Source organism: Rana temporaria, chromosome 4 (assembly GCF_905171775.1).
Source record: "Rana temporaria chromosome 4, aRanTem1.1, whole genome shotgun sequence".
NCBI lineage: Eukaryota > Metazoa > Chordata > Amphibia > Anura > Ranidae > Rana > Rana temporaria.
Window position 1 is genome coordinate 263882023 of NC_053492.1, and position 26360 is coordinate 263908382.

Sequence of the window (26360 nt, forward strand, 5' to 3'; positions counted from 1 at the left end):
TCGAGTCTCCCTATATAAGGGATCACTCGATCGATGCAGCGCCATAGTGAAGCACGGGGAAGACGTGTTTACATACGGCTCTCCCCGTTCTTCAGCTCTGGGGAGCTATCGCGACGGATCGCTCCCCGCGGGAATCCGACCACCGCATGTAGCGGGGGGGGGGGGGGTCTCGATCGGACCCCCCACCCGCTAGAAGGGAAGGACGTAACTGTACGCTCGTTTGCCTGTAGGTGCCATTCTGTGGACGTACATATACATGCGGTGGTCGGGAAGTGGTTAATGAACTCACTTATTGTTCTGTACATCTTTTAACCCTCCTCTTATGTTAGCGTTCTGTTGCGCGCTGTCTGTAGCCAAGCTCTGACGCGTTTCGTCACTTCCGACTTCAACTGAGGGCCCATCCTATAATCCTATTTAATAATCCTATATTATAATATCCTATATTATAACTGGGTCAGAATTGACCCTAACACCATAAACGTCTTAATTTTCACCGCAGTATTTTATAATTTAGTGAAAAGGATTATTTTTCTATTACATTGTTTAAATAGAGGTTCCTGACAAAGTAAAAAAATCTTGATGCAATAAACAAATTTATGTGATACTTATAGACATTCAAAACCTGAAAACGGGTCGGTTCTGACCCTAACACAAGAGGAGGGTTAAAGATATCTGTCCTTAAATAAGATGTTAAATTTGATTTAGAGAAGAACACTTTTCTGCAAAACTTCTCACTGAAAACACGACTTTTCTAACATTCTGTACATCTGCCTTGTGACAGTGTTTGGATTTGTATTTCTTTATTTTCAGTTTTCACAGTCATACAGAGGATTCAAACCATGCACAAGAAGCACGTGTCAATATATGTCAGAACTTCTTACATACTAAAGACATTTACGCTGGCCATACGCTATACAATTTTCTTGTAGAATTTTCATTTAGGTTTACCAAAACCATATAATATGAGGTCAAACCTAAACACTTTCAATTTGTATGCAAATGTGCAAGCCATTGCACTACATATTTAGAGGTACATCTAAAGGAAATTGAATAAGAAAATTGTATAATGTATGGACAGCCTAAGTCAAATAAAGATTTATGTCTATTTAGTTGAAGCCATTGATATAGAACCGCCAAAGTCAGCCTAGAAACTGACTGGGGTTGATTTACTAAAACTGGAACATAAAAAATCTGGTGCAGCTCTGCATAGAAACCAATCCGCTTCCATTTATTACTATCAAAGCTTAATTGAACAAAGTTAGAAGCTGATTGGCTACCATGCACATCTGCACCAGATTTTGCACTCTCCAGTTTTAGTAAATCAACTCCACTCTGTCAGTGCTAAGTGTCTCTTATGCAATCTTTTCCCACCACCTCAATAGGTAAATAAAGAGTACAATGTCTGAATGACTGTGTTTGGATTAAGGCTTGTGCTGTTCTGCTCTGTTTCCTTGAGTTTGCCTTAAAGTGTAACTTTTTACAACGTGAAAAATGACAACGTGAAAAACGACGCAAAAAAATAGAGCATGTTCTACATTTTTAATGGCCATTTTTCACGTCATGAAAAATGCTCTGGAGCCCACACACGATCGTTTTAAATGACATTAAAAAAAAATGTAATTTTTCACATCATAAAAAATGGTCGTATGTACACAGCATCAGACTTTTTAAACTTTTAAATATAAAAAACAGCCATTGCTTTTGTTGTTATCATCATCTGTGTGCCTCTATGGAATTATTTACACTCTGGTGCTAGGAACCAAAATTCCCTGATGGGGAAGGTGACTTAGGAGAATTCGGAATTCCTTTCTTTTTATGTAATTTTTTTGCTTAAATTGGCCTGCAGACTAATCACGTAGCTCTGTTTGGTCTTCAGGCAAATCTATGATTCTTTGCAGGTTGGATGAACCTGCCTGTTTTTATATAAAAGGCCCAAAAAATTTAGCAATTTGCAGATTTGCCAATATGCCTCTTTTTTTATTTATTGTTTTAGAATAGGTTTATTGAGAATAAAAGCACAAAGAATAGTGCACAATAGTGCATCTCCAGTACAATTCATATTCAGATTCCATTACAACATAGTATTCCGATTGCAAGCATTGATACTGTACAATACACAAGCCAAGCATCTAAAACAAAAAGAAGACCTCCCAGCTAATGAAATACATTTTCAGTTAACACAGTGTAGAGTGTGTGTGGGTAAATTATAATATAATGGAGCCCTGTACCATCCCCAGTAGTCAATGCATAATATACATAAACTACAACATATTAGGCTAAAAGAGCCCATTAGTCACTAAATCAAATACGCTAATGCCTTGTACACACGATCGGTTCGTCTGATGAAAACGGTCTGATGGACCGTTTTCATCAGACGAACCGATCGTGTGTGGGCTCCATCAGGTTTTTTTTCCCATCTGTGAAAAAACTTAGAACCTGTTTTAAAATTATCTGATGGTTAAAAAACTGATAGAAAAAAACGATCGTCTGTGGGAAGATCCATTGGTTAAAAATCAACGGATGCTCAGAATCAAGTCGATGCATGCTCGGAAGCATTGAACTTCATTTTTCTCAGCACGTTGTTGTGTTTACGTCACCGCGTTCTGACACGATCGTTTTTTTAACTGATGGTGTGTAGGCAAGACTGCTGAAAGTCAGCTTCATCGGATATCTGATGAAAAAATCCATCAGACCGCTTTCATCGGATGAACCGATCGTGTGTACAGGGCATAAGTCTAGGGAAATCCAACTATATTTTCAAACTTGTCAGGGCAACCCATTTGTTGGTAAATAAACTTCTCTAATTTAAGGGTGGCACCCATATGAGCTATCCATTCTTTACAGGTTGGTAGTGTGTCAGGCCCCGTACACACGTCCGAGAAACTCGACGGGCAAAACACATAGTTTTGCTCGTCGAGTTCCTTGTGAAGCCGCCGAGGATCTCGGCAAGCCAAGTTTCCTCATTGACTAACGAGGAAATAGAGAACATGTTCTCTATTTGGCTCGACGAGTTCCTCGGCGGTTTCCTCGGCCAAAAGTGTACACACGACCGGGTTTCTCGGCAGAATACGGCTCCGAACGAGTTTCTGGCTGAATTCTGCCGAGAAACTCGGTCGTGTGTACGGGGCCTCAGACTTCCAGTGAGTAAGAATTACCCTACATGCTTGAAACAGTGCTATTGTAATGGCCTCCTTAGAGAACTTTTGCAATTGCAAAATGTCCAAGATGCCCAAAACACATAGCTTTGGGTCAGTTGAAATTGACACTAGAAACACAGCATTTAAGTATACTGATAACCTCTGTCCAGTAAAGATGAAGTTAGGAGCATCTCCACATTTAATGCAAGGGGGTCTGATAAAATGCCCATTTTAAACAACTTAGTAAGGGTATAATACACTGTCAGAAGAATATAGAGTTGCATACATTTCTGATATACATTCATGGAGCTCTCCTGTACCGCCTGTAAAGCCTCTTCCCACTGCTCCTTCTCAAAAACACCAACATTCTTGGCCCATGGGGCTTCAACTTTTAGTGGGTATGCATCCAGAAAGTTAAGACGTAGCATAGCGTAACATTGGGAAAAGAAGCCCTTAACATGTCTGATTTTTAAACCGATTCACTCACTTCGAGGCCGAAGCCGTCCTTTTTTTTTTCTCAGCAGTCACTTATCTTCTGCTTTTTCTAAATTTATGGTACACTTCACTTAAGAGTTCAAGTAACAAATAAGCTGATTACAAAACAAGCTAATAGGATAGGTTAACAGCTATGAACTGTAAGACATGAGTCATAAAATGTTGCTTAATCTTTGATTCAAGTATCTAATAATGTCCGTAAAAAGAGCAAACTAAGCAAAATACATTTTTTATTTTAATGTGGAAATACATCTATTATGGCAATGGTTACAGAGTATACACTTGTGTATACAGTGGGTGACCGCGATATTGTGTCAATCTCGCTCCCTTTCTCGGCGAGATTGACCACCTACGAGCCCCGTCGCGGGAGCCAGCGCCGAGCTGGCTTGCCGCAATGGAGAGAAAGCCGTCATAGAAGCGACGGGAGATCCGACTTGGATTCCCGCCAATTCTACACGTGTGCAGCGTTTGGTATGAATCCTGAGGGGGAACTCTCCACCGGATTTTAAATAAAAATCCGGCATGGGTTCCCCCCTCAGGAGCATACCGGGCCCTTAGGTCTGGTATGGGTTGTAAGGAGACCCCCCCTACGCCGAAAAAACGGTGTAGGGGGTCCCCCTACAATCCATACCAGACCCGTATCCAAAGCACGCTACCCGGCCGGCCAGGAAAGGAGTGGGGACGAGCGAGCGCCCCCCCTCCTGAGCCGTACCGGGCTGCATGCCTCAACATGGGGGGGTTGGGTGCTCTGTGGCAGGGGGGTGCACTGCGCCCCCCCACCCCAGAGCACCCTGTCCCCATGTTGATGAGGACAGGGCCCCTTCCTGACAACCCTGGCCGTTGGTTGTCGGGGTATGCGGGCGGGAGGCTTATCGGAATCTGGGAGCCCCCTTTAACAAGGGGGCCCCCAGATACCGGCCCCCCACCCTAAGTGAATGGATATGGGGTACATCGTACCCCTACCCATTCACCTGGAGGCAAAAAGTTAAAGTTAATAAACACGACACAAGGGTTTTTAAAATAATTTATTAGTCTGCTCCGGAGGCCCCCCCTGTCTTCTTTATTAGCTCTTTCACCAGGGGGGGCTTCTTCTTTGACGTCTTCGGGTGGGGGCCGCTCTTCTTCGCCGCCGTCTGGTTCTCTTCCACCGCTGGGGGGGTCGCTTTTATAAAAGCGCCCCCCCCGGCGGGTTTCCTACGACGTCTTCGACGGGGGGTGGTGTGCTTCTTCTTCCGCTATTCGGGGGGTCTTCTCCGCTCTCCGGGGGTCTTCTTCTATGTTCGCCGCTCTCTGCTGTTGACTCCCGCTGTGCCTTCTCCTTCTTCTGTGCTGTGACGTTGTCTTCTTCTTCTTCTCTTCTCCCGATGTTGACACGTCGCCTCTTCTCGCTGCAATGACAGGTGCGCTGCTTGCATCTGACTTATATAGGCCTCACAGTCCCATCATGCTCCGTACCTACCCATGTGATACCTACCTGTTTTTTCGGCGTAGGGGGGGTCTCTTTACAACCCATACCAGACCTAAGGGCCCGGTATGCTCCTGAGGGGGGAACCCATGCCGGATTTTTATTTAAAATCCGGCGGAGAGTTCCCCCTCAGGATTCATACCAAACGCCGCACACGTGTAGAATTGGCGGGAATCCAAGTCGGATCTCCCGTCGCTTCTATGACGTGCTTACTGGAATGTGCTTTTACTATTCCAGCGAGTGCGAGATGTCGGCACCCTGTCGCCGAGAATCAGCGCGATGCCGTCGTGCTAAAAACACATTCTCAGCGGCAGGCACTGTATGTGTAATGGTAGTTTCAAAGCAACATGATCCATACTTACACCCTTTGGCATAAATTATGTAAATTAAAAAAAAAAAAAAAAAACAGAAACCTTACTACACTTTAGAACAAATCATCATATTGTTAAAGCCCAGCTCTGGGCTTGGGTGCCCTCCAATTGTATCTCCCCCCCATTGGACCACCCCTACCCTTTAAGCCTAGATGAGTAGTAGCAGGTGACTTAGCAGGAGAAAGCAACAGAGGTAGGGTAACTATAGCAGACGGAGCTGCGATTTTAATTTTATATGATGTTTGGATGTCCAGTACTAATCTTTTTGTCCACACTAGAGTTAGCTTTTAATTCAGAGAATAACTTCTTTTAAAAAAAGGCCCTGTACTTTCTAATTAAAAATATTATACTTGCCTACATCTGTGGCTATATGTTAACTGAAGACCTTTTTTTCCAGCTCCAGAAAATAATGGAAAGTTTTGAAAGTGATATGATACTTGATGTACAGAAAAAGATTGCAAAAGAGATTACATTAGTGGTATCTGAAAGAACAAGAGAAGGAAGAGGGCTTCCAACAGGTGAGAATTGTAAAACCACTAAAATCATATCTCTTCAGGGCTTACTCAGGACTGAACAGTATGTGTGATGTCATAATAGCTGGCATACCATTAGAAGCTATGACATTTTTTCGCTTTTCTTTTAATAAACCTACTCCCATTATTGTACAGCTTTACTAATGGAATCTGTAATGTTATACAGTATTAGCTAACTGTATGCATACATTTGGTAAAATGGAAGCTGTGTAAAAGTAGATGTTTAAATCTCATGTTATAGGGCTTATTAGTGTTATATTGGCTTACCGTTATATTGGCTTACCAGAGTCATCTAAAAATTAAAAATGTTGGCATGTTTGATATATCTAGATAGAATTGTTGAAACTTGCCATAGCAGGAATTGGCTATACAACTTTAGGAGATGTAGTCTACTTAATACTGTCCGTAGAACGGTTTCCTAAGGCCTCGTACACACGACCAAACATGTCTGCTGAAACTGGTCCGCTGACCAGTTTCAGCAGACATGTTTGGTCGTGTGTACAGCCGACCGGACCGGATTCCCAGCCGAGCGGACTTTTTCCAGCAGACAAATGTTTCTTAGCATGCTAAGAAACATGTCCGCTGGAAGCCTGTCCGTCGGACGTGTTCGGTCGTCTGTACAGACTCACCGGACACGTCCGATCGGCCGCCATCCCTTGCATGCGTCGAAGTGATTCGACGCATGCGTGGAAGCATTGACCTTCCAGGGTCGCGATCGTCGCGGCCACGTCGCGACACGTCACCGCGTTTGTTTTCCGCTGGGATTTTGGTCTGATGGTGTGTACAGCCATCAGACCAAAATCCAGCAGCGGACATGTCCGATGAAAACGGTCCGCGGACCGTTTTCATCAGACAGATCCGCTGGTGTGTACGGGGCCTAATACAATGCTCAGACCAGCCTGAAATAGAGACATCTTTGTCTAGGGTTCCCAAGAAAAGTTTATTTTCTAGCACATAACCCTCTACTCCTCTGAGAGTGTCTCTAATTATTTCTGTGTTGACCTAGCTCCTCCATTCCTTCCCTCACCTAGCTACACAACCTTTTTTTGTAGCAGCTGGGGGAAGCAAAAAGGGACATCCTATAGGGTGACACTTGAATGACAGTTCTGAGTCTGCCGGGGCTGCTGACATCACATCCAAGATGGCAGCACCTAGCAGCAGTCTCAGGGCTTTTGGATGTCTACACAAGGGAGGCTTTTGCAAGTAAATAATATCCATAAAATATATTATCTGTTTTGGCAATGTGAACTGATTGCTCCTTTCTGGTCCATGGTTGTGTCCTTCAGCAGATTTTGGATTCCCCCATCCCTTTAGATCTGGTACACCTCCTTTTGGGCCTCCCAATCCCTGGATTGGAAAAAGCTTTGAATAAATTGGCCTCCTATGTCTTACTAGCAGCGAAAAGAGCTATTCCTGCATGTTGGTTGTCCACCTCCTCTCCAACTCAGGCCCAGCTTATACAAACTATAAATCAGGGATATGCAATTAGCGGACCTCCAGCTGTTGCAGAACTACAAGTCCCATGAGGCATAGCAAGACTCTGACAGCCACAAGCATGACACCCAGAGGCAGAGGCATGATGGGACTTGTAGTTTTGCAACATCTGGAGGTCCGCTAATTGCATATCCCTGCTATAAATCATATCCGCAGAATGGAGCATATGACAGCTATGGTAGAGGATGCTATTGATAGATTTGATAAGATATGGGTTACCTGGGAACGCTCTATATACAGCTCTTCTCATTTAAATTTCTACTAACATCCTGCACTTGTTTTTATTTAATTTGTGAAGGTTCTACCCCCAACTCCCCCTGTGGTTTTGTTATGGTTTTTGTATGCCACTTTTTGCCATCTTCTCCCCTCTTTTTACCCCCTTGACCCCACTCTTTGTTGCCTATCCAATCCTCCCTCCTTTAATAATGGACATAGCCTCTTAACGTATTGTAGCTTTTTTTGTTTGATGATCAACCTTTACTGACTCTTATCTGTTTGTTTTATAATTTTTTAATCATTTTAATTATTTTATTTACGTCCGTTTATATTGCATTTAATACCACTGTTTTATCATTTTAAATGGCTTATTTTTCTAATTGATATTTCAAAATACTGCTTGATTTGTATTCTTCTGAATATTTTTCAATAAAAATACAATAAAAAATATATATATATGTAGCGATGCTAGTTAAATTTAGAGAAGGATCAGAGTGTTAACTGACTCTGATCCAATTATTATGTTCTAAACTGGACTCTGTCTCAGCTTGGCTGTGCTGTGGGCTGTCTATTGTTACCGGGGTGTAGTTCCTACCCCAGGACAGTGGGTGGCAGCAGTGGAGTCAAGGTTTGGGTGCTCTTCCCCAGCAGCCAATCAGGAGGGAGTTTCCCCGCTGTGCATGCTGGGGGAGGGTATTTATGGGGCAGACGTCATTGTTCTGGGTTCTTCTTCGGAGTTTGGCACCCACTTCTAGGGTGACTGCGCATCACGGTGCCCCAGCGTAATGGCCTTCCAGGCCGGGGTGCCGCATGCCACGTGGTGTTCCTTGTTCCGGGACCATGTTGGTACGGAACATTTGAGCTGTGGCAGGGAGCCCAGTGGTCGACTGGGTTCCCAATCCTGAAGATCCCAAGCGGGATAGCTGTTCGGTGGGGAGTCTATCTGAGGAGAGCCAATGAGAGGCTGGCGATTCCAATAGGGTCTCGACAAACCACCGGGGATCAAGGTAGCCGGACACAGAGACTGGTCACCTCTCAGTTGGTACCTGAAAACTATCTGAAGGAGTTCCAGATGCAATTCTATCAAGGAGGATCATCTCTGTAAACCATAATCACAGTAAGGGCCTGTGGCAGAGGCTTTTCCCTGAGTCCATTTCAGGAGGGTCTGTGGCAGAGACTTTTCCTTCAAGTTCGAGCGGTACTCTGGCTGCCAGGTCAGTGAGAGTAGGCCTCTCCAGGTACACTATACCTACTCTGGCTAGAGTGGCGGAGAATACAAAGCATTGTTGGAAGCAAAACTGTTTCCATATTGTTGCGCCTGAGTCTGCTACCTCTCCTTCTACTTCACCCCTACTCTTCATCACAAGTTTTAATGTTTTTACTAGGGTTGTCCCGATACCGATACTAGTATCGGTATCGGGACCGATACTGAGCATTTGCGCGAGTACTTGTACTCGCGCAAATGCTCCCGATGCCTGACCCGATACTTTTTTTTTTTTTTTTTCATGACGAGAGGGGGCGGAGAACGGTGGCTGAAAGGAGGTGGAGAGGAGGCGGAAAGCGGGCTGAGTGTGGGCTGTGGGAGGGGCGGAGAGTGGGCGGAGTGCGGCTGAGAGGTCACTGATTGCGGGCTGTGAGAGGGGCGGAGAGTGGGCGGAGAACGGCTGAGAGGAGGCGGAGTGGTCACTGAGTGCGTGCTGTGAGAGGGGCGGAGAGTGGGCGGAGAACGGCTGGGAGGAGGCGGAGTGGTTGCCGAGTGCACGCTGTAAGAGGGGCGAAGAGGAGGCGGAGAGCGGGCTGTGAGAGGAGCGGCGAGTGGTGGGAGAGGAGGACGAGCAGGACGAAGAGTAAAGCAGTACTCCTCGGGTAAGCAAAATAGAATGTGCTAACACTGAATACTAGTACTGTCACTAGCATACATCACAACTTTTGAACCATGGACTGCGGGACAATCTAATTAGCTGGCAAAGGATATGTAAATACATGCAGCCAGTTATGTGACCCATCCAGCCCTGCCAGGCAGCAAAGACAGATTATAGACATCCTCTGCAGCACAGCGTGGTCCAAATCGCAGGTCAAAGTAAACTCCAAACTTAAAATGGGAAAACAAAAGAGCAGCAGCACATTGATGAGTGATCCATCTGCTCACACTCTTCTCTCCTGTCAGCATGTTTACTGTCACTTACTGGATGCTGAGCATCATTATGTGCTGGCCATACCACTTATGTGCCCTGCTGTGTAGTGATTTCTGGAGACTGTGTTTAAAAATAAGTTCCTGATTTTTGTAAATAAATGAATAATTGAATAAATAGTTTATTAAATTCCTGCTTAAAATTCAGTGTTAAAGTGTTACCAAACCCACAATAGTAAAATCAGGGTGTATATGCAGTAAAGCATGCTTGTTATACTCACTGTGGAGCCTAAGGGGTTAATCCTAGGGTTGTCCCAATACCGATACTGGTATCGGTATCGGTACCGATACTGAGTATTTGCGCAAATGCTCCCGATGCTTTACCCCATACTTTTTTTTGAGTGACGAGCAGGGGGCGGAGAGCGGGCTGTGAGAGGAGGCTGAGAGTGGGGCGGAGAGCAGAGCAGTACTCCTCGGGTAAGTAAAATAGAATGTGTGAACACTGAATACTGTCACTAGCATACCTCCCAACTTTTGAACCATGGACTTGGTACTTGGTGCAGCTGTCCCCTTTTCCTGGAACCTAAGAAAGGCTTTTTTTTTTTTTTTTTTTACCAAAACTGTCACATGACATTAAAAAAAAGTATCGGTATTCGGTATCGGTGAGTACATGAAAAAAAGTATCGGTACTTGTACTCGGTCTTAAAAAAGTGGTATCGGGACAACCCTAGTTTTTACCCAGCTGGGTAAAAAGAGCACAGCAAAAGACACCTGTCGTGGACATTCCGTTACTACTATATGAATCATAAACCCCTAGGCCGGCGGAGAAGACATGAGGTAACATGCCACCCAAAACAAACCAGCAGCTCCTTTGGGGGTAGTGCTACATATATATATATATATATATATATATTATATCTGTTCATTTAATATTATGTGAAGGTTGTTGTTGAAATTAATGGTCTGGCAATAGAGTTCAGTTTACTCTTCAGTTTACTACTGAATGACCCAAGTATAAAAAAAAATCTGCTGGAGTTTCTGTCCCTTCCCCATGCTATTTGAATTTAAAAGACATTTTTGGCTGGAGATAGACTTTAACATATTTCACTCTTTTGTAAGCATGCAGGCATAAATAAAGACAATATGGATTTAATTACATGTATTCTAATTAATTTTATGAAAGGTGTTGGTTACAACTTAGGTTCATAGAATTGTGGAATAGGGAAGGGCTCCAAAAAGTGGTCTGGTAGAGATGAAATCTAACCTTTGGCTGGAAGCTTACTATTAAACACTTATTAAAGTAGTATTCTACAAGGAGAGATACTTCTGCCCACCTCTACTGCTCTTGAATGATTTCAGGGCAGTCAAGTTAAAGTTTGTGCCCACTGTAAATGAAGTAACTGAGATGCAAAAAGCATGTAGCCACTGGAACTGCTGACCTGCAAGCTGGTTCCATGTAATAACACATATAGGGAAAATAAAGGTTCCATCAACCTGTCCAGTAAATTGTATCTTGCAAGGGGTCAGACTAATATTCATTCAATTACATACCAATGATATATTTTTATGTAAACAAAATTGTAGCCTTTAAAAATGAAGAAGTTATCCAAATTGGCATTTATAACAAGCTGATGTATCTGTTAAATATTTACCATAATGTAGGGAGAATAATCTGTCAGCACAACCATAATTTTCCATGTTTATTGGTTTCCCCATTCAATTCACTAGATTTGTGGAAGAAACCAGCTATAAAAGAAAACTTTTTTCCTGATAGGCCAGAAATTGTGGAAGCATTTGTACAGCAGCTAATGAATGAACACCAGGATAACCCAACAGAGGTAATAAAGGTCTTTGCATCAGAATTAAAGAAAAAGATCTTACAAAACTCATATATACAGGGAGTGCAGAATTATTAGGCAAATGAGTATTTTGACCACATCATCCTCTTTATGCATGTTGTCTTACTCCAAGCTGTATAGGTTTGAAAGTCTACTACCAATTAAGCATATTAGGTGATGTGCATCTCTGTAATGAGAAGGGGTGTGGTCTAATGACATCAACACTCTATATCAGGTGTGCATAATTATTAGGCAACTTCCTTTCCTTTGGCAAAATGGGTCAAAAGAAGGACTTGACAGGCTCAGAAAAGTCAAAAATAGTGAGATATCTTGCAGAGGGATGCAGCACTCTTAAAATTGCAAAGCTTCTGAAGCGTGATCATCGAACAATCAAGCGTTTCATTCAAAATAGTCAACAGGGTCGCAAGAAGCGTGTGGAAAAACCAAGGCGCAAAATAACTGCCCATGAACTGAGAAAAGTCAAGCGTGCAGCTGCCAAGATGCCACTTGCCACCAGTTTGGCCATATTTCAGAGCTGCAACATCACTGGAGTGCCCAAAAGCACAAGGTGTGCAATACTCAGAGACATGGCCAAGGTAAGAAAGGCTGAAAAACGACGACCACTGAACAAGACACACAAGCTGAAACGTCAAGACTGGGCCAAGAAATATCTCAAGAATGATTTTTCTAAGGTTTTATGGACTGATGAAATGAGAGTGAGTCTTGATGGGCCAGATGGATGGGCCCGTGGCTGGATTGGTAAAGGGCAGAGAGCTCCAGTCCGACTCAGACGCCAGCAAGGTGGAGGTGGAGTACTGGTTTGGGCTGGTATCATCAAAGATGAGCTTGTGGGGCCTTTTCGGGTTGAGGATGGAGTCAAGCTCAACTCCCAGTCCTACTGCCAGTTTCTGGAAGACACCTTCTTCAAGCAGTGGTACAGGAAGAAGTCTGCATCCTTCAAGAAAAACATGATTTTCATGCAGGACAATGCTCCATCACACGCGTCCAAGTACTCCACAGCGTGGCTGGCAAGAAAGGGTATAAAAGAAGAAAAACTAATGACATGGCCTCCTTGTTCACCTGATCTGAACCCCATTGAGAACCTGTGGTCCATCATCAAATGTGAGATTTACAAGGAGGGAAAACAGTACACCTCTCTGAACAGTGTCTGGGAGGCTGCGGTTGCTGCTGCACGCAATGTTGATGGTGAACAGATCAAAACACTGACATAATCCATGGATGGCAGGCTTTTGAGTGTCCTTGCAAAGAAAGGTGGCTATATTGGTCACTGATTTGTTTTTGTTTTGTTTTTGAATGTCAGAAATGTATATTTGTGAATGTTCAGATGTTATATTGGTTTCACTGGTAAAAATAAATAATTGAAATGGGTATATATTTTTTTTTTGTTAAGTTGCCTAATAATTATGCACAGTAATAGTAGTCACCTGCACACACAGATATCCCCCTAAAATAGCTAAAACTAAAAACAAACTAAAAACTACTTCCAAAAATATTCAGCTTTGATATTAATGAGTTTTTTGGGTTCATTGAGAACATGGTTGTTGTTCAATAATAAAATTAATCCTCAAAAATACAACTTGCCTAATAATTCTGCACTCCCTGTATGGTCATAATGGTGGATAAATCTGCTGTCAATAAATTCATATGTGTCTGTATGGATTACTGTACTTTGCCTTTGTCATCTGTGCTCTTTGTACTGTAGGTGATTTTTAGAAAGGAACATTTAGAACGATGTCTTACATCATTGGCTTGCAATATCATGGCAAGAGAGCGGAGCAACTATGAGGCCTACTCCATGTTTTATGAAAACCTTCTTCAACAGGAACATCAATTGTTGTATCAGAAAGAGCAGGTGTGTCACTTTATGAAACCCTGGAAACACAGAATATTAATTACATTTATAGCGGTTAATGATTATTTATAACTGATTGAAAGTATCTAGCTATCAATTTGTCTATCTTTTTTTTTTCTCATTGAATATAAAATCAAGCTATTCATTTACTTACATTCCATTTGTTGTTACAGGAGATGCTTGCAGTAACAGGAGGAGAGCAGAGGGGAAATGAAAATGAAATCTATGAGGTAAGTCAGTAGTTTGGTGTTATATAAAGGCCTGTGGGCAACTGACACTAATATTGAGGTCTGGCTAACAGACAAGTTGTGGACCTCTACATGGAGACCTATTCCCACCCAAAGCTCTGTAAAGTCTCTGGGTTCAAGAAACAAGACTACAATAATAAAAATATTGAAAAAAAGGGTTTTCTCCACCTTAGCCATAACTTTGGAGCCCCTCACCATGTGTATGTGAGAAACGTGGATGATGTTGTCCACAATCCTGCCAGCCAGTGCCTTACAATAAATATATATATATATATATATATATAACATTACATCATGGTATCTTCAAATTCCCTAAAACATTGGTACGTACATGCATTTATGCAATATGCAGAGCACTCATTTCAAACATATATCTATATATATATCTATATATATATATATATATATATATATATATAAAAAATCAGGCCCGTCGCTACAGGACAGGCAAAACAAACCATTGCTTGGGGCTCCGAGCTGGCCTGGGGCCCCCAACTTCTCCTTCCCAGGCTGTAGCGTGGCCGAGCTCCTCTTCCTTCCTCCTGGAGTCCTGTTCCCGGCCGGACTGACAGGAAGTGCACACTGACTCTCCTGTACCACACGGTACCCGGCCCAGCCCGGGCACTATCTGATTGGGAACTGGGGACCCATAATGATAGAACACCTGACTGACAGGAGGAAGAGGAGCTCGGCCACGCTACAGCAACAGCCTACAGGGAAGAAGGGGAGGTGACAATAGAAAAACATAGGGACTAGGGAGGGGGGGGGGAGGAGTAAGAACATGGGTGTAAAAATTAGTGTAGCGCTAACATAGGCTTTGCGTGCGGGGGGGGGGTGCTTGGGGGCCCCCATTTTGCTTGTGTGAGTGAGTGAGTGAGAAACTTGTATAGCGCAACAAATGCGAACTTAATCGCCTCAAGGGGCTCAATCACTTGGGGCCCCAAAATTCCTTCAAACGGCCCTGTATATAATTCAGCCTCCTACATAGGCCTTAATCATAATTATGACTAAGGCCTATGTAGGCGGCTGAAACTCATCCATTTTTAGGAATTGATTCCTTTTTATGTTTTGATGGATTAAAAAAATTAAAATAAAGATATCAATTTATAATGCCAAGACGTCCTGGTGCGGTATTGTTAATCTCTTAATTGGATTTTGAGGTTGTAGCACTTCCATTATTGCTCTGATAAATAATGTGATCTCCATGTACGGACACAGTGCTTAGTTATAATTGGTTAAAAAAAACACAAATGCTTTATTGTTAAGGGTGTTATAATACATAGCGCTCACCTGAAGAAACAACACTTACTTCTGTGTCAGACTCTGTACATGCAAATCCAAGTGTTGGAATCCCTCAACAAAAAAAAAAATCCGTGCTTTGCTCCCTTGGACGAGAAGGCCTGGCTTGCAGTTTTTGCTCTAATACATCCCAAAGGTGTTTCATCGGGTTCAGGTCAGGACTCTGTGCAGGCCAGTCAAGTTCCTCCACCCCAAACTCGCTCATTCATGTCTTTATAGACCTTGCTGTATCTACATTCCAGGTCTGAGTCTCAAAACATAAAAAATCATTGGATCACCATGATAGCCAGACCAATATAATTTAAACGGGATAGGTCAGCAACAGCAATCTTTATAATATTTCTCTACGGGCTTGCTTTATAAAATGTATTCATGACTACAGTTTTTATAATTATGTAAATGATTGGTTGCTGTAGACAATGATACGCTAACATTCAATTTTTCCAGAGGTATAGGACATTGTGTTTTCAAGTTGTGGTAACATCACCTGACAAAACTATTTTAAACTGGCTGTTCATGTATTTAGAGATCACATTCTTTCTCTAGCAAATCCTGACCTACATTTCAGCTAAACCAAGCAGTCTTACATTATTGTACGACTGTTCTGGAACTTTCACCTATACTATGACATGTACCAAGAAACGTACCTCATTGCTTGTGTTCTTAGAGAAAGTAACTAGAACATTTCCAACTGAAATAATTGTGTTATTATACTTTGACATAAGTAAGCTGCACACTTGTAAGGTCTATAACACAGCAGGGAACGCAAGTCTAAAGAAATATAAAAAGCTCTCATACTTCTCCTATCATTTGTATATAAAAACAAAATCAAACAGAAACAGGTAAGAGAAAGATGTATTGGCTGCCTCTAAATGACCTGCTATAGTAATATGTATGTAAAGTTGACATTTGCATTCCAAATTATTCTTTATGTTGTCTGCCATAACATTTTCTCCTGTCTTTTTTATGTGCATTTTACAAGAGAGGGTAACACATAGGTCCTGATTCAGCAAGCTTCAAGAGCACCTACTGCTCCCTAATGTGTACCTAGGACATGCTAAAGTTGCACCTCATCGGTATTACCGTGTGTTGTTTTAGCATGCCTTAAAGTGTATGTAACCTTACATATTTTTTTCTACACTGTATATTCACATAGATCAGGGGTGCCCAAACAGTGGCCCCGGGGGCCACATGTGGCCAGCGGAGCCCTCTGATGTGGCCCTCGACCTCCTGCTCTGGGATGTCAGGTTGGCAAGCTCAGATCACGAGTTGCCAACCCGCCATCCCAGAGCAGCAGTTTTGTGAATGAAGCCGCTGGTAGAGAAAACAAGCACTGAGCCATAGACTTCTGTTATTACCTGTGGGTTTGTTGCGCTTTCAGAAAGTGTGCCACACCTGCAGGAGATAATAGAAGTTTACAGCAAAGTGCAGCTCACATGCAGAAAATCCACAGGTGCACTGAGCTGCACCCGTGGTTTGGGCAAATCGCAGTGCATCAGTGTGAAAGCAGCCTTGGGCCCCTTTCACATGATCAGTCCGACCCAATCAGACTTAATATTCACCTCTATAGAGCTTTGGATCAGAGGGCCCATAGAGTAGAGTGGGCTGTGTCCGTAGACACGGACCTGTCATCCTCCCGCTCTGCTCATTGTAGCCCGCAACCAGTTACCAATTTGCTTAAGTGGCCCTCGCTCTTCAAAAGGTTGGGCAACCCTGACATAGATCATAGTCTCTATCATTTTCATGTACTTCTTCAATCTGAAGTACCTGGTAAATCACCTTTATTCCTTGTTCTAAACTGACCAAGCACATAAGCTGATCTATGTTAGTGTGGTCAGTTTTTATTCTTTGTCTGGCCATTTAGAGATACAGGACACTACACAAACACAGCACACCTGTATTGGGTTGTTTATTCAATCAACCCCCACCCCCCCCCCCTCCCAAACCAATCACAGCCTGCCTCTGACACACACACACCTAATCATAGCCTGCCTCTTGAACATACCCCCTGCTCAAGCACAGCTTGCATCTTGGCTCCGGCTGAACAGATTATGGAATAGAGGCACACTGTGTGTCTGCACTGTATCCTGGTACCCTGCTTCCCACTATCAGGAAGAAAAGATGCATGGTCACATGACAGAACTTTTTTTTTTTTTCTTTTAATAGATTTTATTTAGATTTTCACAACAGAAACATGGCAAGCTCCAGTTTTGCCCACACAGGGATTTTAGAAAATTAAAATTAAGAGTATCAAATATATTTTATCGCTAAACAGTACACTAACAATGTAAAATGCAGTTAAGGTTTTTGCTAAACCCACAACAGTAAAATCTGTCTGTATATGCAGTAAGCATGCTTGTTATACTCACTGTGGAACCCAAGGGGTTAATCATTGTGTAAAAAGGCTGTTTGATCCTGTCTTCTCTGATCCTCCCCTTCTTTTACTGTCCCCAATCCATCTTCTGATAGTACAGAGCCTCTGAGGCACTCGGCACATGCTCAGTTTGGTGTTATTATTGCTAGAGTTATGGTGCATGTGATCAGCACAGGGCCAATCAGCACTGTCCAGACAGAGGGTCAGGGGTCATGCAGCCTCATAGCACAGTGAGAGGAGAATGAAAACTCCTTGTAAAAGTTTTAACTAGTGCTCGGCCACACACTAATAGAAGTCACAATAGAACCTGAGCCTTATTTGGAAGATCATGGCTATCATTGTAGTAGTGCCAAATATTATAGTGATTTCCAGCTTACTCTGCAGTCCATCAGGTATGAGCAGTGACCACTGCTAATGCAGGGCACAGGGGTGCCCCCCCCCCCCCAATCCATTAGTCCCTAATATACATACAGGGCGCCGGACTCATGGAGGATTTTTTTTTAGAAGCACATGATTAGAGCCAAAGGCTCCAATTGGCTTAAAAAAGGGTGGGCTTATGGCGCACTGGAGCCTGAACCAGTTGTGTGACATTAGACAATAATATTCGCTAATGTCTTCCTGTTTCTCCTCCTGGCCAATCAGGAAGCAGGTCCTGAGACCCGATTGGCTGGGAGTCCTAGGACCCCATTGGCTGCGGGTCCTGATTGGTTGGGAGGAGAGGCAACCGCTGGGACTAAGGAGGAGACACGGGGGGAAGCCATGACCTGGATGGGGTAAATGCGGGGTCTGGCGAGGGGCCTGGATGGCAATGGGTGAGAGATGCAGCGATTGAGCGATGGGGGGGGGAAGCGGCAATTGATTAAGCGAGCTACAGGGAGGGGTGGTTGGTTGGCTGGGGAGGCAGCCCCCCCCCCAAGAAAATTGAGAAATAGCCACCACTGGGTGCCAATGCAGTACAAAAAATAATCCTGGAGTTCAGCTTGAAGCACCAACTGTGCCCTAAATGCAATTGCAGCATGATAGGACCATATTGTAAGTCACTGGTTGGCTAAAATCTAGATCTATTCTAGTTTTTGACATGTACAACACCTGAAGCCTACCTGCAGGCCCAAATCTACTAAAAAATCAATTTAGGGTTCTCATACGTAAGCATTAAAAGATGAAATCACTATTATTATAGACAGCTCTCAGTCCTGCATCACGTAAATAAGAATGTAGTGACAGAAAAGGCCTGTGTGAGAGGATTTGTTATATATATATATATATATATATATATATATATATATATATATATATATATATATATATATATATATATATATATATATAGGGAGTGCAGAAATATTAGGCAAATGAGTATTTTGACCACATCATCCTCTTTATGCATGTTGTCTTACTCCAAGCTGTATAGGCTCGAAAGCCTACTACCAATTAAGCATATTAGGTGATGTGCATCTCTGTAATGAGAAGGTGTGGTCTAATGACATCAACACCCTATATCAGGTGTGCATAATTATTAGGCAACTTCCTTTCCTTTGGCAAAATGGGTCAAAAGAAGGACTTGACAGGCTCAGAAAAGTCAAAAATAGTGAGATATCTTGCAGAGGGATGCAGCACTCTTAAAATTGCAAAGCTTCTGAAGCGTGATCATCGAACAATCAAGCGTTTCATTCAAAATAGTCAACAGGGTCGCAAGAAGCGTGTGGAAAAACCAAGGCGCAAAATAACTGCCCATGAACTGAGAAAAGTCAAGCGTGCAGCTGCCAAGATGCCACTTGCCACCAGTTTGGCCATATTTCAGAGCTGCAACATCACTGGAGTGCCCAAAAGCACAAGGTGTGCAATATTCAGAGACATGGCCAAGGTAAGAAAGGCTGAAAGACGACGGCCACTGAACAAGACACACAAGCTGAAACGTCAAGACTGGACCAAGAAATATCTCAAGACTGATTTTTCTAAGGTTTTATGGACTGATGAAATGAGAGTGAGTCTTGATGGGCCAGATGGATGGGCCCTTGGGTGGATTGGTAAAGGGCAGAGAGCTCCAGTCCGACTCAGACGCCAGCAAGGTGGAGGTGGAGTACTGGTTTGGGCTGGTATCATCAAAGATGAGCTTGTGGGGCCTTTTCGGGTTGAGGATGGAGTCAAGCTCAACTCCCAGTCCTACTGCCAGTTTCTGGAAGACACCTTCTTCAAGCAGTGGTACAGGAAGAAGTCTGCATCCTTCAAGAAAAACATGATTTTCATGCAGGACAATGCTCCATCACACGCGTCCAAGTACTCCACAGCGTGGCTGGCAACAAAGGGTATAAAAGATGAAAAACTAATGACATGGCCTCCTTGTTCACCTGATCTGAACCCCATTGAGAACCTGTGGTCCATCATCAAATGTGAGATTTACAAGGAGGGAAAACAGTACACCTCTCTGAACAGTGTCTGGGAGGCTGTGGTTGCTGCTGCACGCAATGTTGATGGTGAACAGATCAAAACACTGACAGAATCCATGGATGGCAGGCTTTTGAGTGTCCTTGCAAAGAAAGGTGGCTATATTGGTCACTGATTTGTTTTTGTTTTGTTTTTGAATGTCAGAAATGTATATTTGTGAATGTTGAGATGTTATATTGGTTTCACTGGTAAAAAATAAATAATTGAAATGGGTATATATTTTTTTTTGTTAAGTTGCCTAAGAATTATGCACAGTAATAGTCACCTGCACACACAGATATCCCCCTAAAATAGCTAACACTAAAAACAAACTAAAAACTACTTCCAAAAATATTCAGCTTTGATATTAATGAGTTTTTTGGGTTCATTGAGAACATGGTTGTTGTTCAATAATAAAATGAATCCTCAAAAATACAACTTGCCTAATAATTCTGCACTCCCTGTATATATATATAGTGAAAGTGAGTCTGATCACAGGAAACACACCATAATCCTGTACTGGTGCAGTGCCTGTAAACTTGTGTACTTTTCTATATATTGATATCATAAATATGCACAGGTTCCTGATAGTAACTGGGCTTTATCTCTTCTAAATTTGCTGATGTCAGGCGAGTCCCATCTTCCGGCTCTGACTGGCCGCTTAGGGGTGCTGCCTACTATCACTGCAATAAAACAGAAGTAATAGCAGCCAGTGTTTATTACCTCATGTAGCAGTACATAGGTCTATAAATCATTGTTTAAACACATGAGATATGTTTATTGCTATCAAACTAATAACTAAGGGGTTTAAAGTCCAGGGGTAGACTTGAAGCTGCAATCTGGCAGCATGTGAGGCCTAGATAACCTTCGTCCTTAGTAATATATCTCCTTATGTGACAAACAAATAGCAGTCATACATCCATTTTTTAAGCTAAGTTTAGAGTCAAACAACATTTTGCATCTAATTTTATTTTTTTTGCCACAACCATATTTTTTTCTTTTTTATATCAGTGTATACTGTAACTAAAGGCAAAACTTGATATATATATATATATATATATATATATATATATATATATATATATATATATATATATATATATATATATATATATATATAAAGTTTTGGATAGAGAGGTGTTCTAAACCTTCTCCAGTCAGTTTTTATTGCCATCTCTGCTCATTAGGGAAATTCCTCCTCTCTATTTGTCCTGTTTACCATTATCGTTGAAAGTAAGAGAAAATCCCAAATTTTGGGTTACCCCTAGAATAGTGATAGAGGCAGTGGCGATGCGTCCATAAAGGGCTATCTTTGGTCGCCGCTGATACCCCCTAGTCAGGTGTCTGGCACCAGGCACCTGAATTACAGCTCCAGTTTTTTTTTGAAGCAACTGATTAAAGCCGTAGGCTCTAATAGGCGTCCAAAATGGTGAACAGCGCGCGCCATGCTGGCCGTTCAGTCAGCTGTGTGTTAGGAAAGCAAATGAATCTCTTTCCTAACACTGACCCACCTGTCAGCCAATCAGGTGCTCGGGTCTATTACCTGTCACCTGATTGGCTGAAATGACAGGCGCTGTGATTGGACGCTGCCTATCAGGCGTCCCATAATAGGAGATGGTGGGCGGGAGAAGGCATTGAGGTTGGGAAGACATGGAGGACACTGGACATCGCTCGCCGGGCCTGCCGCCGTCACCCACTGCCCACCCGAGACAGGGTAAGTGGGCGCAGTGGCAGCATTTGGGGCACAGTGGCAGAGTTTTTAATGGGCACAGTGGCAGCATTTAATGGGCATAGTGGCAGCGTTTGGGGCACAGTGGCTGCATTTGATGGAACAGTGGCTGCGTTTGATGGCACAGTGGCTGCGTTTGATGGCACAGTGGCTGCGTTTGATGGCAAACTATTATTTGCTACAATAATACACTGCTACAAAGTGTTTGCCAAACAGAAATACCCTCTGAAAATGCTAGAAGTACTCTTGGGAGTCTGAACCTGTTCGTTAATCAGTGGTTATAAACAGTCTTTTCTTGCTGAGTGGCATGTCCACAGCACAATCAATGCTGGAAAATATTGAATATCACAATCTAACTGGAAAATATATGCAGATTAAGTTTTGTCTCCCCCTCATAGTGGCCCCAGGCTCCAAGCAGTTACTTAGGTAACTGAAAACAGGGATGGTTATCATGGTTGCAACAAGGTGTAAGAATTCTGTGAACAATATTTAGCAATTTATAAAATTGTATTTTAGCTGATGGATCTGGGTTTGACCTATAAGTCAGTATAGCTACTCCTTAAAGTGGAATTTCACCCTAATATTAAAATCTGTAAAATCTACAGGCATCCACATTCTAAGACTAACCTATCTAGCCCTGTAAAGAAGAACTCTCTATACATACCTTTTCTGGAACTGATCCAGTCTGGTTTCCGGCAGCAGAAGCTCTGCAGCAGAGACAGGCTGGGAAATGAATGGGAAGTGACGTCACCCATAGAGTTACTATGGGGATTCTGTTGTCGGCTGCCTCACCTGCACTCACCTCCACAGAGAAGCCGCCGCTGACACTGGACCGGAACGGCTTCAGAAAAGGTATGTATAGCGATTCCATCGGAGAAAAATAGAACGTAGTTCCATCGGAAAAAATAGAACATGTTCTATATCTAAACTCCAATGGAATTCATCGGAATTTCCGATGAAAAAACTCAGATGGGGCTACACACAATCAGACTGACTTTTTCCACCGGAAATTTCGATCTTGTGTACGCGGCATCAGATTGTCGATGCCAGTAGATTTAGGCAGGGTTCACACCGCAACATGGAGTGGCTCACAGCAGGGGTCCGGTGCGTCCCGTTCATCTTTTCAGGTCCGATTTCAACCCGCATTTTGGGCTGAATTTGGACCTGAAATAGACCAGAAGACACACAGGAGTCCTGTGCAATTTTCACCGGAGCCACCCCGCAGATGTGTGAACCGGCTTCAAAGAGAGCCTATCACAATCACCTGACATGCGATCTGGATGTGGAAAAAACTGCATCCAATTCGCAATAGTATGAACCTAGCCTTAGAGATTTTAGTATTAGGGTGAACTTCTACTTTAAACCCTTCAGCCCCAGAGGATTTGGCTGCCCAATGACCGGGCATTTTTTTGCGATTTGGCACTGCGTTGCTTTAACTGGCAGTTGCGCAGTCGTGCAACATTGCACCCAAACAAAATTTACGTCCTTTTTTTTTCTCACAACTAGAGCTTTATTTTGGTGGTATTTGATCACCTCTGCGGTTTTTATTTTTTGCGCTATAAACAAAGGCCCAGATTCCCGTATATGGGCGTAAAACTGTGCAGGCGTAACGTATCTTATTTACGTTACGCCGCCGCAAGTTTTACAGGCAAGTGCTTTTTTCACAAAGAACTTGCCTGTAAAGTTGCGGCGGCGTAACGTAAATCACCCGGCGCAAGCCCGCCTAATTCAAATTAGCCGGGTAGGGGGCATGGAACATTTAAATTAAGTGCGTTCCCGCGCCGAACGTAATGCACATGCGCCGTCCGAAAAAAATCCTAGGGTGCATTGCTCCAAATGATGTCGCAAGGACGTCATTGGTTTAGACGTGAACGTAAATGGCGTCCAGCCCCATTCACAGACGACTTACGCAAACAACGTAAATTTTAAAATTTCGACGCAGGAACGACGGCCATACTTAACATTGGTTGCCCCTCATATAGCAGGGGCAACTTTACGCGGCGCAAATCTAACGTAAACGTTGTATCTGCGTCAACAGCGCGTACGTTCGGGAATTCGCGTATTTTGCTAATTTGCATACTCGACAGGGAAAATGACGGAGGCTACACCTAGCGGCAAAAAAAAATTGCATTTAAGATCCGACAGCGTAAGAGCCTTACGCCTGTCGGATCTAATGGATATCTATGCGTAACTGATTCTAAGAATCAGTCGCATAGATACGACGGCCCAGATTAGGACTTACGACGGCGTACATTTCGTTGCGCCATAGTAAGCCCTTTGAGAATCTGGGCCAAAAACGTTTTGCTATAAAAAAAATGTTTTCCTTAGTTTAGGCCGATATGTATTCTTCTACATATTTTTGGTAAAAAAAAAATTGCAAAAAGCATATATTGATTGGTTTGTGCAAAAGTTATAGCGTCTACAAAATAGGGGATAGAATTATAGCATTTTTTTCATTTTTTTTATTAGTAATGGTGGCGATCTGCAATTTTTATCATGACTGTGACATTATTGGGGACACAATAGACACTATTTTGGGACCATTGTCATTTATACAGCGAGCAGTGCTATAAAAATGCACTGATTACTGTGTAAATGACACTGGCAGGCAAGGGGTTAACCACTAGGGGGCGAGGAATGGGTTAAGTGTGTACTAGGGAGTCATTCTAACTGTGACGGGGCTCAGCTACATGTGACACGATGCTGATCACTGCTCCCGATGACAGAGAGCAGTAGATCACTGTCCTGTTACAAGGCATCACCCTGTTCTGCAGCTCCGTGACACGATCCCCAGGGCACCCGGCGGACATCGAGTAATTATGTAGGGTCAAATCATTCAAGACAGATTTATAGACCTCTTGTTTTTTGATGAACAGTGAGTGAATTATCAGTAACGAAGATCTTATCAGGAAGCAGGCAGACTGCGTGTATTTCCTTAAAGCTCAGCTGATTTTCTTCTTCTATTCCTCCATTGTTTAGAAGATTATTATCTGAAATACAAAGTGATACTTCAACTATAATGAGGAACATATTATATTTTTACTCTTTTTAATAATAAAACCAGTACCAATCATGTAGAAACCAGTTACTCTCCGATGTGGTAAAAAAAAAATGATACATTATAGATAAATATAAAGATGATTTCTATTGCATCATTATACAGGTATAACAGAAAATATTGTAATGGCCCCTCTACAATATGGTACATTGTTTTTTACTAAATCATGGGGTTGATTTACTAAAGGCTGTTTGCAAGGAAGTCGCACTTTGCAAAGAAGTTTCTCCAGAGGTTATGAAACTTCCCTTGCAAAGTGTAAAGCCTCGTACACACGCTCGGTTTTCTCGGCAAGAACCAGCAAGAAAACTGCTGGCAGAGCTTTCTTGCCGAGTAAACCAAACCTGTTGTACGAGGCTTTCAGGTTTCTTGTCTGAAAATCTGGCTAAAATCTCGACGAGAAAAATAGAGATCCTGCTCTCTATTTTCTTGTTGAGATTCTTGTCGGCCTGTTTCCCGACGAGAAACCCAAGAGTGTGTATACTTACCTGTCGCTGTGGAAACCCGCGCATGCTTGAAATGACTTAGACGCATGCGCAGTAGCTTCCACGGCATAGATAGGGCGAAGCAAGATGGCGGCGACAGTATCGAATGTGACGAGCGCATGCTCGTCGTATGCAATGACGTCTCCGCATTCTTGCCTTTCAAGAGAACCGCGGTTCTTTTGAAAGGTCTGTGTGTACACTCGGGCGGCAAGAGATTCTTGCCAAGAATCTCGTCTGGGGAAAAAATCTTTTTTTTTCCTGACGAGATTCTTGCCCGTGTGTACGAGGCCTAACTTTTTTTGCACAGTGAACTGTCCATTTGTCTTTAGAAAATCGGCTCCCTTGGACTAGGATCACACTAGCCAAAAAAAGCTATCCGCAGTAAGCAGTTTATAATGTAGATAATGCACCGCAACTGTGAGCCAAGCGTGGCTCGTGGTTGTGGCCCAGCCCCATTAACTTGGATTGGGTGAGTTTGACTGGAGGTGCCGCCTGTCAGTTCAGCATGTTGCACTAAATTTACATGTGAAAATACTAAGGGTTATTGATGTGTATATTTTTGAGGTGAAATGTGCACTTTTGTCACCAGGTTGTACGTCTTTGTGCTTATTGTTCAATAAAGAACCTGTTTGATTATTTATTTTTTTGAAAAAGGCCTTATATCAATACTGTATATAAGTAATGTTTACATGGTGTGAACAGTCACTTCAAAGTATCTTTTAGATTTTTTGTATCAGTCAATGTACAAAATTGAGTAAAAAAAAAAGTAACAAAAATGTAATTAAAGCGGATGTGCCAGTATAAAAAATTATTAAAAGCCAGCAGCTCGTCTCTCTGCTGCTCCCCTCGCCATCCTCAGTGAGGGAACCAGGAAGTGAAGCGCTGCGGCTTCACTACCCGGTTCCCTACGGCGCATGCGCGAGTCACGCTGCGCCCGCCGATTGGCTCACACGCTGTGTGCTGGGAGCCGAGTGTTCCCAGCACACAGCGGGCGACAGACGGGAAGTCAGAAAAACCTGTCTTTTGCCCGTAGCGTGTGGCCGGAAGTGGGTGCAAATACCTGTCTTTAGACAGGTATCTGCACCCCCCTCCCCCCTGAAAGGTGTCAAATGTGACACCGGAGGGGGGGCGGGTGCCGATCAGCGGGAGTTCCACTTTAGGGTGGAGCTCCGCTTTAAAGGAATGTTGTCAAC

General features: G+C 43.0%; 1 protein-coding gene across 1 annotated transcript in view; it reads left to right on the top strand.

The window, feature by feature from the left end:
* Positions 1–26360, top strand: part of LOC120937196 — a 186649-nt gene that overhangs the window by 136873 nt on the left and 23416 nt on the right. The window contains exons 36-39 of the mRNA XM_040350213.1: positions 5866–5986; positions 11571–11680; positions 13404–13553; positions 13727–13783. Of these exons, the coding sequence (XP_040206147.1) occupies positions 5866–5986; positions 11571–11680; positions 13404–13553; positions 13727–13783 (438 nt within the window). The remainder of the gene's footprint in view (positions 1–5865; positions 5987–11570; positions 11681–13403; positions 13554–13726; positions 13784–26360) is intronic.